This window comes from Candoia aspera, chromosome 6 (assembly GCF_035149785.1).
Source record: "Candoia aspera isolate rCanAsp1 chromosome 6, rCanAsp1.hap2, whole genome shotgun sequence".
NCBI classification, from domain to species: Eukaryota; Metazoa; Chordata; class Lepidosauria; order Squamata; family Boidae; genus Candoia; species Candoia aspera.
In genome coordinates this window covers 10,901,394-10,915,173 of record NC_086158.1, presented here as the reverse complement: position 1 = coordinate 10,915,173, position 13,780 = coordinate 10,901,394, and the positions used below count along the sequence as shown (strand labels likewise).

The 13,780-nt window shown below is 37.5% G+C and overlaps 1 protein-coding gene across 1 annotated transcript in view; it reads left to right on the top strand.

The window, feature by feature from the left end:
- Positions 1-13,780, top strand: part of PIK3CA (phosphatidylinositol-4,5-bisphosphate 3-kinase catalytic subunit alpha) — a 30,887-nt gene that overhangs the window by 13,896 nt on the left and 3,211 nt on the right. Inside the window, exons 7-20 of the mRNA XM_063306417.1 lie at positions 1,012-1,117; positions 1,322-1,474; positions 2,134-2,268; positions 3,067-3,191; positions 4,930-5,011; positions 5,438-5,602; positions 7,212-7,315; positions 7,680-7,851; positions 8,073-8,179; positions 9,309-9,430; positions 10,051-10,129; positions 10,787-10,957; positions 11,824-11,941; positions 12,440-12,591. Of these exons, the coding sequence (XP_063162487.1) occupies positions 1,012-1,117; positions 1,322-1,474; positions 2,134-2,268; positions 3,067-3,191; positions 4,930-5,011; positions 5,438-5,602; positions 7,212-7,315; positions 7,680-7,851; positions 8,073-8,179; positions 9,309-9,430; positions 10,051-10,129; positions 10,787-10,957; positions 11,824-11,941; positions 12,440-12,591 (1,791 nt within the window). The remainder of the gene's footprint in view (positions 1-1,011; positions 1,118-1,321; positions 1,475-2,133; positions 2,269-3,066; positions 3,192-4,929; positions 5,012-5,437; positions 5,603-7,211; positions 7,316-7,679; positions 7,852-8,072; positions 8,180-9,308; positions 9,431-10,050; positions 10,130-10,786; positions 10,958-11,823; positions 11,942-12,439; positions 12,592-13,780) is intronic.

Genomic DNA, 13,780 nt, shown 5'->3' with positions numbered 1-13,780 from the left:
TTCCAATTTTCATATGTACTATCAACAATCTAGATGACATCAATGTTGGCAGATGCTGGGAAAGCCTTTAGCCCAGGAGAGGTCAAAAAAGTCACCAAACATTTCTATAAAAATAATTTATTTACAGAAAGCAAAACAAAAGCAAAACATATTTAAAGGACTTAGCTCCCCTTTGGAGCAAGCCTTGCTTGGCTACATTGCCGGCAGAGAGAAAAAAGAGGAAGTGAGAAACAAGTCCGGGCAGGATCCTTCCCCCAGGCGATTTGCATGAAGCACGTGAAAGGAGACAATCAAATACAACCTCTTCACTCAGCCAAAATGATTAGGTACAATAGCAGTCTTAATCGTTAGTAGGAAAACCTCAACAATCAATTCATCCTTTCTGACATACATTTTAAGCCTTTCATTCATAACTAAACCTTAAGCAATCACAAAAGTCTGTAGTATTCAAAATTAGATACTACAGTACTTCTCACGGCCATTACCCAGATAGTTGTTTTTTTTTAATGTAGTTAATTTCTTTGGACAAGTGTTAGATTGTCCCTTCCTGGAACCATCTAATCACTATGTTGTGCTTTGTGCACATGCACAAAGTTTTATATACTCTAAAACTGAAATCTGTCTCCTGTACTTTCTCTAGTAGACATAAGTAAGGAAAAACTGTTCAATGCATACCATGCTCAGTTTTTATAATGACACAGAACATTCTGGCTAGCGTTAGCAGAGCTGCATTCAAAATGGAAAGTTCAAAATTGTCTTCCTGCAAATCTTAAAATTTGCATAGGGCTTTAATAACAAGGTTAGCCCTTCCTGAAGTCAGCCTGTAAGCTCCTTAGGGCTTTTTAGATGAACACTGATTATGCTGTACCTGCCCCAAGTCCATCAGAATAAATAAATAAGCTGCTTAAACTGTTTCCAGAAAGTAATTGGTAACCACTGAAAATCTTTGTTACTAATTTTTGATTTACCATGTTATTCAAAAATATTTGGCGGTAAACATGTATCTTTCAGATGGAATGAATGGCTGCAGTATGAGATGCTCATTCTTGATCTTCCACGTGCTGCTCGGCTTTGCCTTTCTATCTGCTCTGTTAAAGGCAGAAAGGGTGCAAAGGAGGTAAATTTCTTGTAATTAACTATTACAAATGAAGGAGGGAGAGCTGATGTTTTAAAAATATTCTCAAGGTTTATACTGTCTTGATAAGAGTTACACTGTAACTTTCTTAGTTAACTATGTTTCCTCAGTTATTTCCTTTAAATCTGAGCTTGCAATATTATACTAATAGGGGAGACTAAACATTGATTATTTGCTCTTTTGAAGGAGCACTGTCCATTGGCGTGGGGAAATATTAACATGTTTGATTACACAGACACTCTTGTTTCTGGCAAAATGGCTCTGAATCTGTGGCCTGTACCTCATGGGTTAGAAGACCTTCTTAATCCCATTGGAGTCACTGGTTCCAACCCAAATAAGGTAAACAATAATAATAATAATGTATTTCAAGCCAATTTCTAGCTTATTTACAATGTTCATTGTCTTAAATCAGGGGCTTTAATTGTAAATCTTAATGCTTGTCTGTAAAATATCCCATCATATACAGTATGCAAGGCCCTTGAAAGTCTTGGCCTCATTTCTTCTTCAAAAGTTCAGTGAACCATAGTTTGTAGTGTTGCAGAAGGGAGAAATTGTTAACCAGATGAGGAATAATATTAATTGCATTTAATTTTAATTAATTTTAAAATTCGTTTAATTTCATTTTTGTCTGTGCTTCATTCACTTTTTTACCAGTTCTCCTTGTCCATCACTCAAAGGCCAAATGAGGCTCTGAGCCAGAAAAGACTCTGTTTTTACAATAATAGGTTGTAAAATATTATTTCAGGCTGTAGTTAGGGTTCAGATGACTGTATGCTCCCCCATGTAACACACATGCAAAAAGCAACTAACTGGCATGAAAAGTACTGGGGAGAAATTCATGCTTGAACTCTCAACAGATATGTTCATTTTCTCTGTGCAGCAATATGTGCAAGAACCCACACTTGTGATCTAGGACAGTTAAATATTTTAGTTCTTTTAGGTTTTTGCATGTTTGTGCTATTTCTGCCTATAAGTGAAAGCAGATTTATTCTCTTTAGGAAACTCCATGTTTGGAACTGGAATTTGATTGGTTTAGCAGTCCTGTCAAGTTCCCTGACATGTCAGTAATAGAAGAACATGCCAATTGGACTATTTCTCGAGAACAAGGATTTAACTACAGCCATGCAGGGCTGGTGAGAATTGCTTTTTTTTCCTTCCCTGGTCTTCTTGTGGCTAAGAACATGAACTATGAGCCAGATCAAACTTTAATATTGGCAGGCCTTCTTCGTATAGAGGGATAGTTGTCAACCTGCTGTTCAGGTACTGAAATAAAAAAGCAATTGCTTTACATCTTCAAAAAGTGTTATACAGTGGTAATAGTATGAGTTCAGGGCTGTGACCTGACCTAACAATAAAAATGTCTACCACTGGTATCCACCTGTTGCATATTTAAAGAAACCAAGTAAACTACTGTTTACCTATGTCCTCTCCTGACTGAAAACTCCAAATACTCTGTTTTCCTCATAAGACTATCTTCAGGCTCATTAATATAATTGCTTTCCTTTGGACATATTCCATATTAAGTCATTGAATAGCTTTCATTTAAAAAATTAACATTAATTTTTTTAAAAAATAAGTACATGAAAGACCATTGATTCATGGGGGAAAAAAAGAAGCAGAGTGTAGTTCGTAAACTGATATAGTAGTAGAAAAAAAAAATCGTTGGATCATCTATGATTTATAATGCTGTATTTTTAAACCATTTGAGGAGGCATCAAAACCTGTTTGAAGATCTCCTGAACTTCATGTGCACTCTTTACTGCTGAACAAAGAAGCACTTTTTCCATTACCAAACTTTAAGATACCTAACAGAAATATTCCCATGCAGTTTTTTCCATCAGCTGGCTCAGAAGATAAAATAAGTCTTTCCCAGCAGTTTTTGTAGCAACTAGTAAAAGTTTGAACAAGGTGCTCATTCCTTTCTTCCACAGAGTAACAGAATAGCTAGAGATAATGAGTTGAGAGAGAACGACAAGGAGCAGCTCCGGGCAATCTGTACTAGAGACCCCTTATCTGAAATAACTGAACAAGAAAAGGACTTCCTTTGGAGCCACAGGTATGACAACGGGGGTTTCAGTATAAGTGACGTTGCAGAGCATCGGTGTGCCTGTGAACCTCAGACGTGATGCAGCCTGCCCCAAACTCCCCAGTCTGTACTTTAGGTGGGAATAGAAAATGTACCAGGGAGTAGCTTATGCCATCTGTGCATTTGTTTAAGCTACAAAATGTTAGATAGTTGTGAAGTCTATCTGTGATATATTAGATAGTAGTATAAAGTTCAGTTCCAGGTCCAGTTCAAGGCACTGGTGATTATTTTAAAAGCACTAAATGTGTTGGGTGATCTAAGCCTGTCTTACTTAAGGCCACCAAGGTCTTTTGAGATACATTGGTGACACTGATTGTATCTTTTCTGGGGTATGGGCCCATCTCCTGTCTCAAGACTTACAGGGTATTCTTTTCATTGGCATTCTGCTGACATTTAAGTGTTCTCTTCAAACAAACTGTAAATTTTGTTGTAATTATTTGACCCCTAGCTTTTTTTTAATACTGCATCTATCTATCTATCTATCTATCTATCTATCTATCTATCTATCTATCTATCTATCTATCTATCTAATTTACATGACCACCCATCTCGCAAAAAGCGACTCTGGGCAGTGTACAACAATCAAAAAAACAATATAGACATGCAAATACAAATACATAAAAGCAGTCATTATAAAAATAGGAAAAATCATTATTAAGAAAAATACTCTCAAATATTAAAATATACAAACCACACAGAGAGAGTAAAAAGATCAACCACAGTGGAGCCATCAAAGGAGGTCTCTGGTCCCCTGGGAGCCCCAGGCCTGGTGACATAACCAGGTCTTGAGGGACTCCCGAAACAATAGCAGGGATGGAGCTCACCTCACTTCAGGGGAGGAGAATGTTCCACAGGGCAGGAGCCATGGCAGAGAAGGCCCGCCTCCTGGGACACACCAAGTGCAAGTCCCTGGCGGATGGTACCCACAGCATGCCTTCTTTGCCAAATCTAATGGGACGGACTGATGTAATAGGGGAGAGGTGGTCCCTCAGATAACCCAGCCCCATGCTGTGAAGGGCTTTAAAGGTCAAAACCAGCACCTTGAATTGGACCCAGAAGCAGGCTGGCAGCCAGTGTAACTCGAACAGAGGTGTAATATCTGATCTTCTAGGAGCACAGATAACTGCCCACGCCACTGCACTCTGTACCAGCTGAAGCTTCCAGATACTCTTTAAGGGCAGCCCCATGTAGAGAGCATTACAGTAGTCCAATCCGGAGGTGACTAGGGCATGAGTGACTGTGAGCAGAGCCTCCCGATCCAGGAAGGGGCAAATCTGGTTCACAACACCAAGCTGTGCAAAGGCCCTCCCAGCAAGAGTCGTGAGTCTAGGAGGACCCCCAGATTGCACACCGGGTCTGTCTGGGCCAGTGCCGCCCCATCCAGCACCAAAGATGGTATAGTCCTAGAACTAGCAGGCCCCAAAACCCAAAGCCACTCAGTCTCTCCAGGGTTCAGTTGAAGCCTGTTGTTCCCTATCCAGACCCTCAGCCTCCAGGCACTGGGATAAGACATCCTCAGTGTCACTTCATTCGTCAGGGGCAGAGATGTATAGTTGGGTATCATCAGGGTACTGATGATACCCCACTCCATGGTGACGGATGAGCTCACCTTTAGCTTAATATATTATTATGTACTTCATATGCATTTCATTCAGAAGTAATACATAGAATTATTTGTACAATATACTTCTTTTTGTCTTTTTTTCAGGCACTACTGTGTAACTATGCCAGAAATCTTACCTAAACTTCTTTTGTCTGTTAAATGGAATTCTAGGGATGAAGTAGCCCAGGTAACAACTCTGTTGCTGAATAAATATCTAAAAAAATCTTATTTATTAAGCAGGACCTTTAATGTTTCATTATAATAGGATGCTATAATATTAATAATATTATAATATTATAATACTATTACTATTATAATAATACTATTATTACTATTATAATATACTTGATGTAATATGAGATAATATGATAAGCTTATCTGGGGCTACTGGGCATACTTAATAGATGAAGCATCCATGTTCAGAGATGGAATACCACCAGATACTAAACACTGGCGGCTAAAAGGCAGTCATTATCTGTTTCTGCCCTTCTCAAGGTCTCTGCTTGTCCACTGTTGGAAGTAGGATACTGACCTGGGAAGAATTTGGTCTGACTCAGAAGGTTGTTTTCATGACTGTAATCATGATATTACTCTGTTATTGTATCTCACACAGATGTACTGCTTGATTAAAGACTGGCCTTATATCAAGCCTGAGCAAGCAATGGAGCTTTTGGACTGCAATTATCCAGATCCAATGGTGCGAGCCTTTGCAATTCGGTGTTGGGAAGAAAACTTGACAGATGACAAACTCTCTCAGTATTTGATTCAGCTGGTGCAGGTACTGTCTTCTGTTTTAATTAACTGTGCCTCTGTCATAGGTACAGGCATTCAAAAAGTACATCCTTAAATGAAATTTGCCAAGGGCAGTATGATAGAGCTTTTCTCAAATCATGCATGAAATTTCAAAATTGACTCAAAACTACAACTGAGAGAAGAGCAAGGAAAAGGTATAACTGAGAAGAACTTCTATTGACAGCTCTATGAAAAATTACCACTGCGCAAGATACAGGCATCTACAGTTCATAATTAAGCATCATGAAAAACATCATATAAAATCCTAAATCATCAGTCCACCCAATAACCAAACCAAACTCTCAAACCAAAACATCAGTAAACTTCAAAAATAAGGTGGCAGGTCAGCATCACCATTAAAAAGAATATAACATCCAAAATTAACTCAAATGCCTAGCTATATAAAATAATCTTGCAGAACCTCAAAGAAAGACTGCCAAGTAAGCATCTGGAGCATTTCATTCCACGAGAGAGAGCCTACCCATAGTCTTTCCTCCCTCAAATAACCTGGAGTTAAGCTTTGCAGGTTAAGACCAGCACTTTGAAGCTGGAAACCTATTGGCAACTAATGCAGCAACTGCAAGGTCCCAGTGTTATATTACCATAGTAGATGTCACTCACTCCTAGTCCAGCCACCACATTTTGTGCCAAGTATGGTTTCTGGATCATCTTAAAAGGCAGCCCACTATTGCTGTGTGATCTGGATATGAAGGATATTATCAATCATTTGGCATGGTCAGATCACTTTCTGGTCCAGATGTGATTGACTGCCATCCAAGATCTCCATTGAGTTAGGCCTGTTCAAATTGTCTGCCCCAGGCATCTCATGGATTCAGATGGTTTCCAGCTGGCACTTGGGGAATTTCCTGACAATCTAGTGGGTAAAGGTGTTGAGGACGTGGTTTCCTGTTGGCAGTGTGAAGTTATCTGGCCTCTTCATGAACTTGCCTTTGAGGTTCTTTGTCAACTGATCCCAAACAGCTCCTTGGTTTATTGAGAGCCTTTGAGAAATGAAAGAGTAGAAGCAACACCTAGAGCCTGGTGGAGAAGGCAAGAACTGAATCTGACCAAGCATGGACTTTATATATATTTTATATACAAATAGTGTTTTACCTCTTTTATTGCCATGGATATTATATTCAGGCTTATTCCATGGGAATAAAAGAGGTAAAGCATATTTGTTCTCTTTATCGCAGCAGCAGGTTTTTATTTATTTATTTGTCATATTTTTATTACCGCCCATCTCCCCCACTCGGGGGACCCTGGGCAGTTCACAATAAAACAGTATAAAATTCAATAAAGTCAGAATAATATCAATAAATATACATATAAAGTATAATAAAATCCAGGTGATGGCAGATCTAATTCCACCCAAAGGGGACAAGACTGGTTCCAGCAGGACTAGGGAACTTACCAACCCCAAGAGAGGCTCTTCCTCTCCCCACGCTAGGCATGGTGACAAAACCAGGTCTTCAGCTGTCTCCTCAGTGTTGCAGCTGGTCCCAATTACGATCATTAAGCAAAGACTACCTGTACGCAAATAGCTATGCTGTTTGATTATTGGTGTCACGAACACTGTTCCACCCTTATCCTAGGTTCTGAAGTATGAGCAGTACTTGGATAATCTCTTGGTGAGATTTTTACTCAAGAAAGCACTGACTAATCAGAGAATAGGACACTTCTTCTTTTGGCATCTAAAGTAAGTTTGGATTTCTACTTCAAACTGCACTGTATTATACAGAAAAGGAATCTAAGCTTAACTATCTTATGTCTAAGAAGCTTTTAAATACTTTTGATTTTTTTTTTAATTAAAATTAAAATTTTTAAATTGTTTTATATGGTTGAAAATACACTTTTTTTTCTTTTAACCAGAAAAATACTTGATAAACAAGACCTTTCGATAATTCTTTTGCCTCTAAAATAAATGCAAAGAACTTGATACAGAATATTGGTTTCTCTTTAAAACATGGTATTAAAGCATTATGATAATTGAAAATTGAATATGTTTGCAAAAATCATTAGCAATCTATATCATTACTCAAGCTAAGATATTTTTATATTAGGTCTGAAATGCTCAATAAAAATGTGAGCCAGAGGTTTGGTCTGCTCTTGGAGTCCTACTGTCGAGCTTGTGGGATGTACCTAAAACATCTGAGCCGGCAAGTGGAAGCTATGGAAAAATTGATTAACCTCACAGATATCCTTAAACAGGAAAAAAAGGATGAAACACAAAAGGTAAAATTATGCACGAGCAAAACAAGGTTTAAAATTCTGGTATGTTTTAATATGTGAATTTAGAAAGCAGCATTTGTAGAATTTGCTGTATTTTTCTGCTCCTCCCATTGAAATGCTCCAAATACCATGCTGCTATTCATACTAAAAATGAAACAAATCAGAAAAGATTTTTTGGTGTATATTTGACTTACCAGTAAGTACTGAAAGCTGTCATTAAACAGGTACAGATGAAGTTCCTTGTGGAGCAAATGAGGCGGCCGGACTTCATGGATGCTCTGCAAGGCTTCGTATCTCCTCTCAATCCTGCTCATCAGCTTGGAACCCTGAGGTATCATTTCTTTCCCAGGATTTATTAGAGCCATGAATATATCTAGAACATGAACAATGGATGTTGAAAATGGCATCAGAGTAAGCCTCTTAAAGTATGGATTCACTTTGTCCCCTTCATCCTGATTTGATCCTGTGAGTTGCTGGAGAGAGACTGTTGAACTAAGATGGCCCAAAAGGAATTTAAATTTATTGGCATGAAGAAACCAATGAGAAACCATAGAAAAATAATGATAACATGATGCAAAGTAATTATTATGTTTTGTAATAATCAGAGCATAATAGATGAATAAATAATTGTGTAATAAAACAGTCAGTTAAATAAAGCAATTGAAATATCTTGAACTAAAATCATAAAAAAATTACCCAAGGCAGATTCAATCGAAAAATCATACTTAGTTCAAATTGGGAATAGTATGTTAAATTCCAACCCTAGCTCACCCCATTTCTAGTATAAGCATAATTCAGCATTCTATATTTTAAATGAAAAGAAAAATACAGGGTGTCCCAAAAGTCTTAGTGCAGTTTTAAGTTTAATAGCTTAATGCTGCTTTAAGACTTTTGGGACAACCCTGTATTGTGTCTATGACTCCAATAGAAAGCTTACAATTCTTAGAGGGTTTTCAAATTCAGGTGAAGGTGCCAAGAGGACATAGGAAAGTAAGAAAATTTTCTCCAAACTTTTTTCCTGTCAGCTAGGGAAATTCAAATAATAGAATGATACCTTGGGAGATGGTAAAAATAAAACTTCGCATACAGTTAGAAAAAAGTAATCAGCGTGCTCCTTAGCACTCAGGAAGTAGTTTCCCCTTTTTGGGTCAGCATAGATATCTTAGTGACATAGGAAAGACATCTCATGATCTGGTTGGTGACTGTGTTTCTGACATCATACCCAAATTTCAGCTGTAGTTAAACTGTATCACTGTGAACTAGTTTTAACCACAAAACATAACCACAGGTCTAAAGCAATAATATCACTGTTCATGGCATGTTCTTCATGTTTATATTATAATTAGAGAATGTTCATTAGAAGTGAAAAGTTAGTCTACATCTAAGGGATCTATAGAACTGTAATAATTTATGTCCATTGGAACACATACTTGCTTAAACAGTTATCTGTTCCTTTGTAGGCTTGAAGAATGCAGGATTATGTCTTCTGCCAAAAGACCATTATGGCTTAATTGGGAAAACCCAGATATTATGTCTGAGCTGCTATTTCAGAACAATGAAATCATCTTTAAAAATGGGGATGGTAAAGAAAAATATTTTGTTGTAATTTCTGCAGTGTTGTTTTCATTATCCCTCCTGTCTTAAACATTCCAATTCAGAGTATATACCCCAGCATAAATATTTAATATGAATTTTTGTCCTGTGCACACCCACACAGTTGTAGTCCCTATGCATCCCAACATGTATCAATGACTATCTTCTGAAGATATTTCATGACCTCCTAAATTTAAATTGATGTATACTTGTTGAGCATAATGGTATCAGGTAAAGATTTCACACAGAGCAGGAGGATATTCTTTTCCATCAAACAGCCATATGTATTGCATCCTGTGTGAGAGAGCTTTTTTCATTTTGAAAAGTAGTATCTTAGCAGAGTTCATCTGATTTTTCCTGGATAAGATCTTTTTTTAAAAAAGAAGGAATTTGGTACTTTGTATCTTTATGAGATCTTCAGATAAGAACTCACATATTTACCATTCAGATGGACAGAGTTAGCCCACTCCTCTTGGGCAATTTGTTTACAGAAGCATAAAATACAGGATGAGAAATAGGTGGAGAGAGGAACTTCTAGCCGAGCAAAGTTTTAAAAACCATATTCAGTTTTCCAAAATTCCCCCCTTACATAGTGTATTTTTTATCCAGATCTACGCCAGGATATGCTCACACTTCAAATAATTCGAATTATGGAGAACATCTGGCAAAATCAAGGCCTTGATCTCAGGCAAGTATTCCTAAACTCTGCCAGTAATTCTATTTGTGCTTTCCCTTTCTGCTTCTGCCTAATAAAGAACATGCTTTGATAAGCATTTGCAGCAAACTTTACATTACATCATCACCATCATTGTGGCTTTATCAATTCTGCAAATGTTTTAGATTCTTTTGCAGCCTCTTTCTATGTGCAAGGTAACTTTGCATTGTTTTCATTCAAGCAACTCAGGAAAGTAGCATTATACTCTTAATGTTTGTGTGTATATTCATTGTATATATTTGCCAAGGTTCAGAAAGCCCCTTCAGGCATGCATGGTGGAATATTTCACATGAAAAAACAGATCTCATCCCATACCCCAAAGCGTGTTTGAAACTTCTCTATTTGAAACATGATTTAGGTGGCTCAGAGGACTGGAGAAATATATCCAGTGTGCCAGTGGGCACTTGGAACTAGTTTGTTAATTCTTTAAAACCTCTTCTTGATGGAAATATAGTGCAATGATGGGGGTGGGGTGGGGGTTAATTAGGTTTCCATTAGAAAAGCCAAACCTAGCTATTGCAGTCCAAGGTTGTATACCTGTGCATTTTGTTCAATGGACTTATTCATATATTAATGTTTTGACAGTTGTATTAGAAAACAAAAGCAAAAACTGTCATGTTCCTTTTCTAGGATGCTGCCTTATGGTTGCTTATCCATTGGTGACTGTGTGGGGCTTATTGAGGTTGTGAGAAATTCACATACAATCATGCAGATCCAATGCAAAGGTGGCCTTAAAGGTGCGCTGCAATTCAACAGCCACACATTACATCAGTGGCTCAAAGACAAGAACAAAGGGGAAATGTGAGTTGAATTTCATTTTCCCTTTTTAAAATTTTTATCTCTTTTTGATGGAAGCTAATGATCTTGGCTTTTCCTCTGCTAAGGAACATTGTGGTCCCAGCCCCAAGGCCCTTAAGCTCATTGAGTAAGTATAGAGCCCAGTGGGTGATTGGCTTTTGTCACCTGACTTCCTTGATTATGGCTGAGATGTGTGATTAGGGTGATGTCACAGCATGCAGAACCTCGTAACTTGTGCAAAATCCTCCAGTAAACATTACTGAAGCTTTGTTGCATTTACATGATGGACAATATATTAATGGTGGGTGTTGGCAGCTGGGAAATGCCAACATAAAAGTTGCAGTTTTGAAGAACACCTAAAAATAGCTAGCACTGGAATGTACCATAGATTGGAATGATCAGCATAGATATAATAAGGTTTGTTATATCATCACCAGTCAATAACCTGCAAGCTATTGGACAGCAAGGCCTCCTCTGAAGTTTGTAAGTGTTGGGTGGTTGCTGGACAAGTATAACTGCAAAATGTTATTTTCTCTCAGTCTCGTAAGGGATTTGTGTGATATCTTCTTGGCTGGTTTTTCATAAGCAAAGCAAGTCTTCTCTTCCTCATTTGAAAGTGGATTCATAGGTCTACACACAATTTTGGATTGTCAATATTTTGTTAACTTAAAAATCACACTTACTAATAATACTTCAATCGAAAGTGAATCTTGAAAATATTTAAAATAAAGAACTTTGTCCTCTGTCCAGAAAATGTTGTAAGATTATTACAAGATGGTTACAACAATTAATAGCTTCACATTAACCTTTTGACATGTCCAAAATAATGAAGTATTCTTTACCCAAACTAATTTTTTTCTTTTTCCTAGGTATGATCCAGCAATTGATTTGTTTACTCGCTCATGTGCTGGCTATTGTGTAGCTACTTTTATATTGGGAATTGGAGATCGTCACAATAGCAATATCATGGTAAAAGATGATGGGCAGGTAAAAATATTTAAAACGTGTTCTCTTTCTATATCTTTATTTGTGGAATGCAGTTATTTTCATATGTTTTCCATCTTGAAGATATATTTTCTGCATCCACTGAGGATCCTGTGAACATCTGTCCTATGTTATCTGTTCATTGTAGAAGCAATTATCTAGAATAATATTCGCATGGGACACAAGCAAAGAAACTTGGACCTTAGCACTACAAATATGACCTGAGAATGTTCTTTAGAATTCACCCAATACTTTCCATTTCATTGGAAACTTTATTGTTCTGTGGAAATCTCCCCCCTCCACCCCCAGTCATCTGTTCATTAAGGTTCTCCTAACAAGCTTCTAATAAATGCCAGAGTCCTCTAGGACATTTTGAAGATCACTAATGTGTATAGAATTGTTTTGTCCCCTGACATATGGATTAAAATACCAGAGCAAATATGTAAATTAACTTTTGTCATTTCTTCATACTAATAATAATCTGAAATATATTCTCCAAAGCTGTTTCACATTGATTTTGGACACTTTTTGGATCACAAAAAGAAGAAGTTTGGCTACAAACGGGAGCGTGTGCCATTTGTCTTAACACAAGATTTCTTGATAGTGATTAGTAAAGGAGCACAAGAATGTACCAAAACAAGAGAATTTGAAAGGTGAGCAATCTGTAATAGAAATGCTATTTTGTCTGACCAAATTTCAACTGCGGAGCAGTGCAAGAACATGAAATTTTATATTTTAGAGAAAATGGTATTTGGGTTGCCTTAAGCTTTCTTGAATAAAACCTTGTGCATTAGATAGTAGCAACAATGTGGGCCACAATTTTCAATTATACTTTCTAGAAAACAAATAATTACATATGCCTGTGAGGCACTGTTGTTGCTGTAATAGAAAAAAACAGTGTTAGAATCCAAAGGGCAAGAGTCTGCTATTTGAACACATGGAAGGTTCCACAAAAATCTGTTACCAAGGACTGAATATGATTACTCACACCCTTCTTATCTTTCAGTTAGACTACTGTATTTTGCCTTACACATGGGTGCCCTTGAAGGGGACTCAAAAGCTGTAGCTGGCACAAGAATATTTGGCAGAATAGCACCTATTTTGTGGGAGATGCACATACTTGAAGATGCTGTTGATTGCCTATAAAGCCCTTCATGGTTTAGGTCCTTCATACTTTTAGGACCATCTTCTCCAAGTAGAACCTGCCCACTCTAGATAGTCTAGCTGGGAGAGGAGTGCTGGCAATGCAGGTACCCACCCCTCAAGGGGATTGGAGCTCAGAATGTGACTTCCTCAGTGGCAACCCCCTCAACATAGAACAGCTTGCCCCGTGAAATCAGATTAGCCATTATCTTCCTATCCTTTAGAAAATAGTAAAAACAGTTGTGTCCTACATTGCTTTTGAAGACACAGATTTTTAATTTTGGCACGGCAACTGAGATTTTCATTTTATATCTGTTACATGTTGTTTTAATATTGTAAACCACCTAGACAGCATACAAATTACAGATATGATGATGGTGGAGATGGACTAATCCAGCATCAGCATTTTGTGAATCATAGTTGGATGCTGGTTGTCATCTACCATCTTGTGTACCCTCAGGTCTCTTTGGATCTTAATTTGAATATTTCGCTGCATGTACAATTTGGAGTCCTCTAGTAATGTAAGCCTTCCTCTGTAAAGCTTAGAACAATTTCCAGGTGAAAAACTTGAGAAGATACATCTTGGCCTTATTATTAGACTGTCTCTACCACTGCAAATTGCAAATTAATTTGGCCCCTCCCAGAAGCTTCATACAAATGCATTTTCTTTTTTTCTTTTATTTATTTTCTATCCCACCT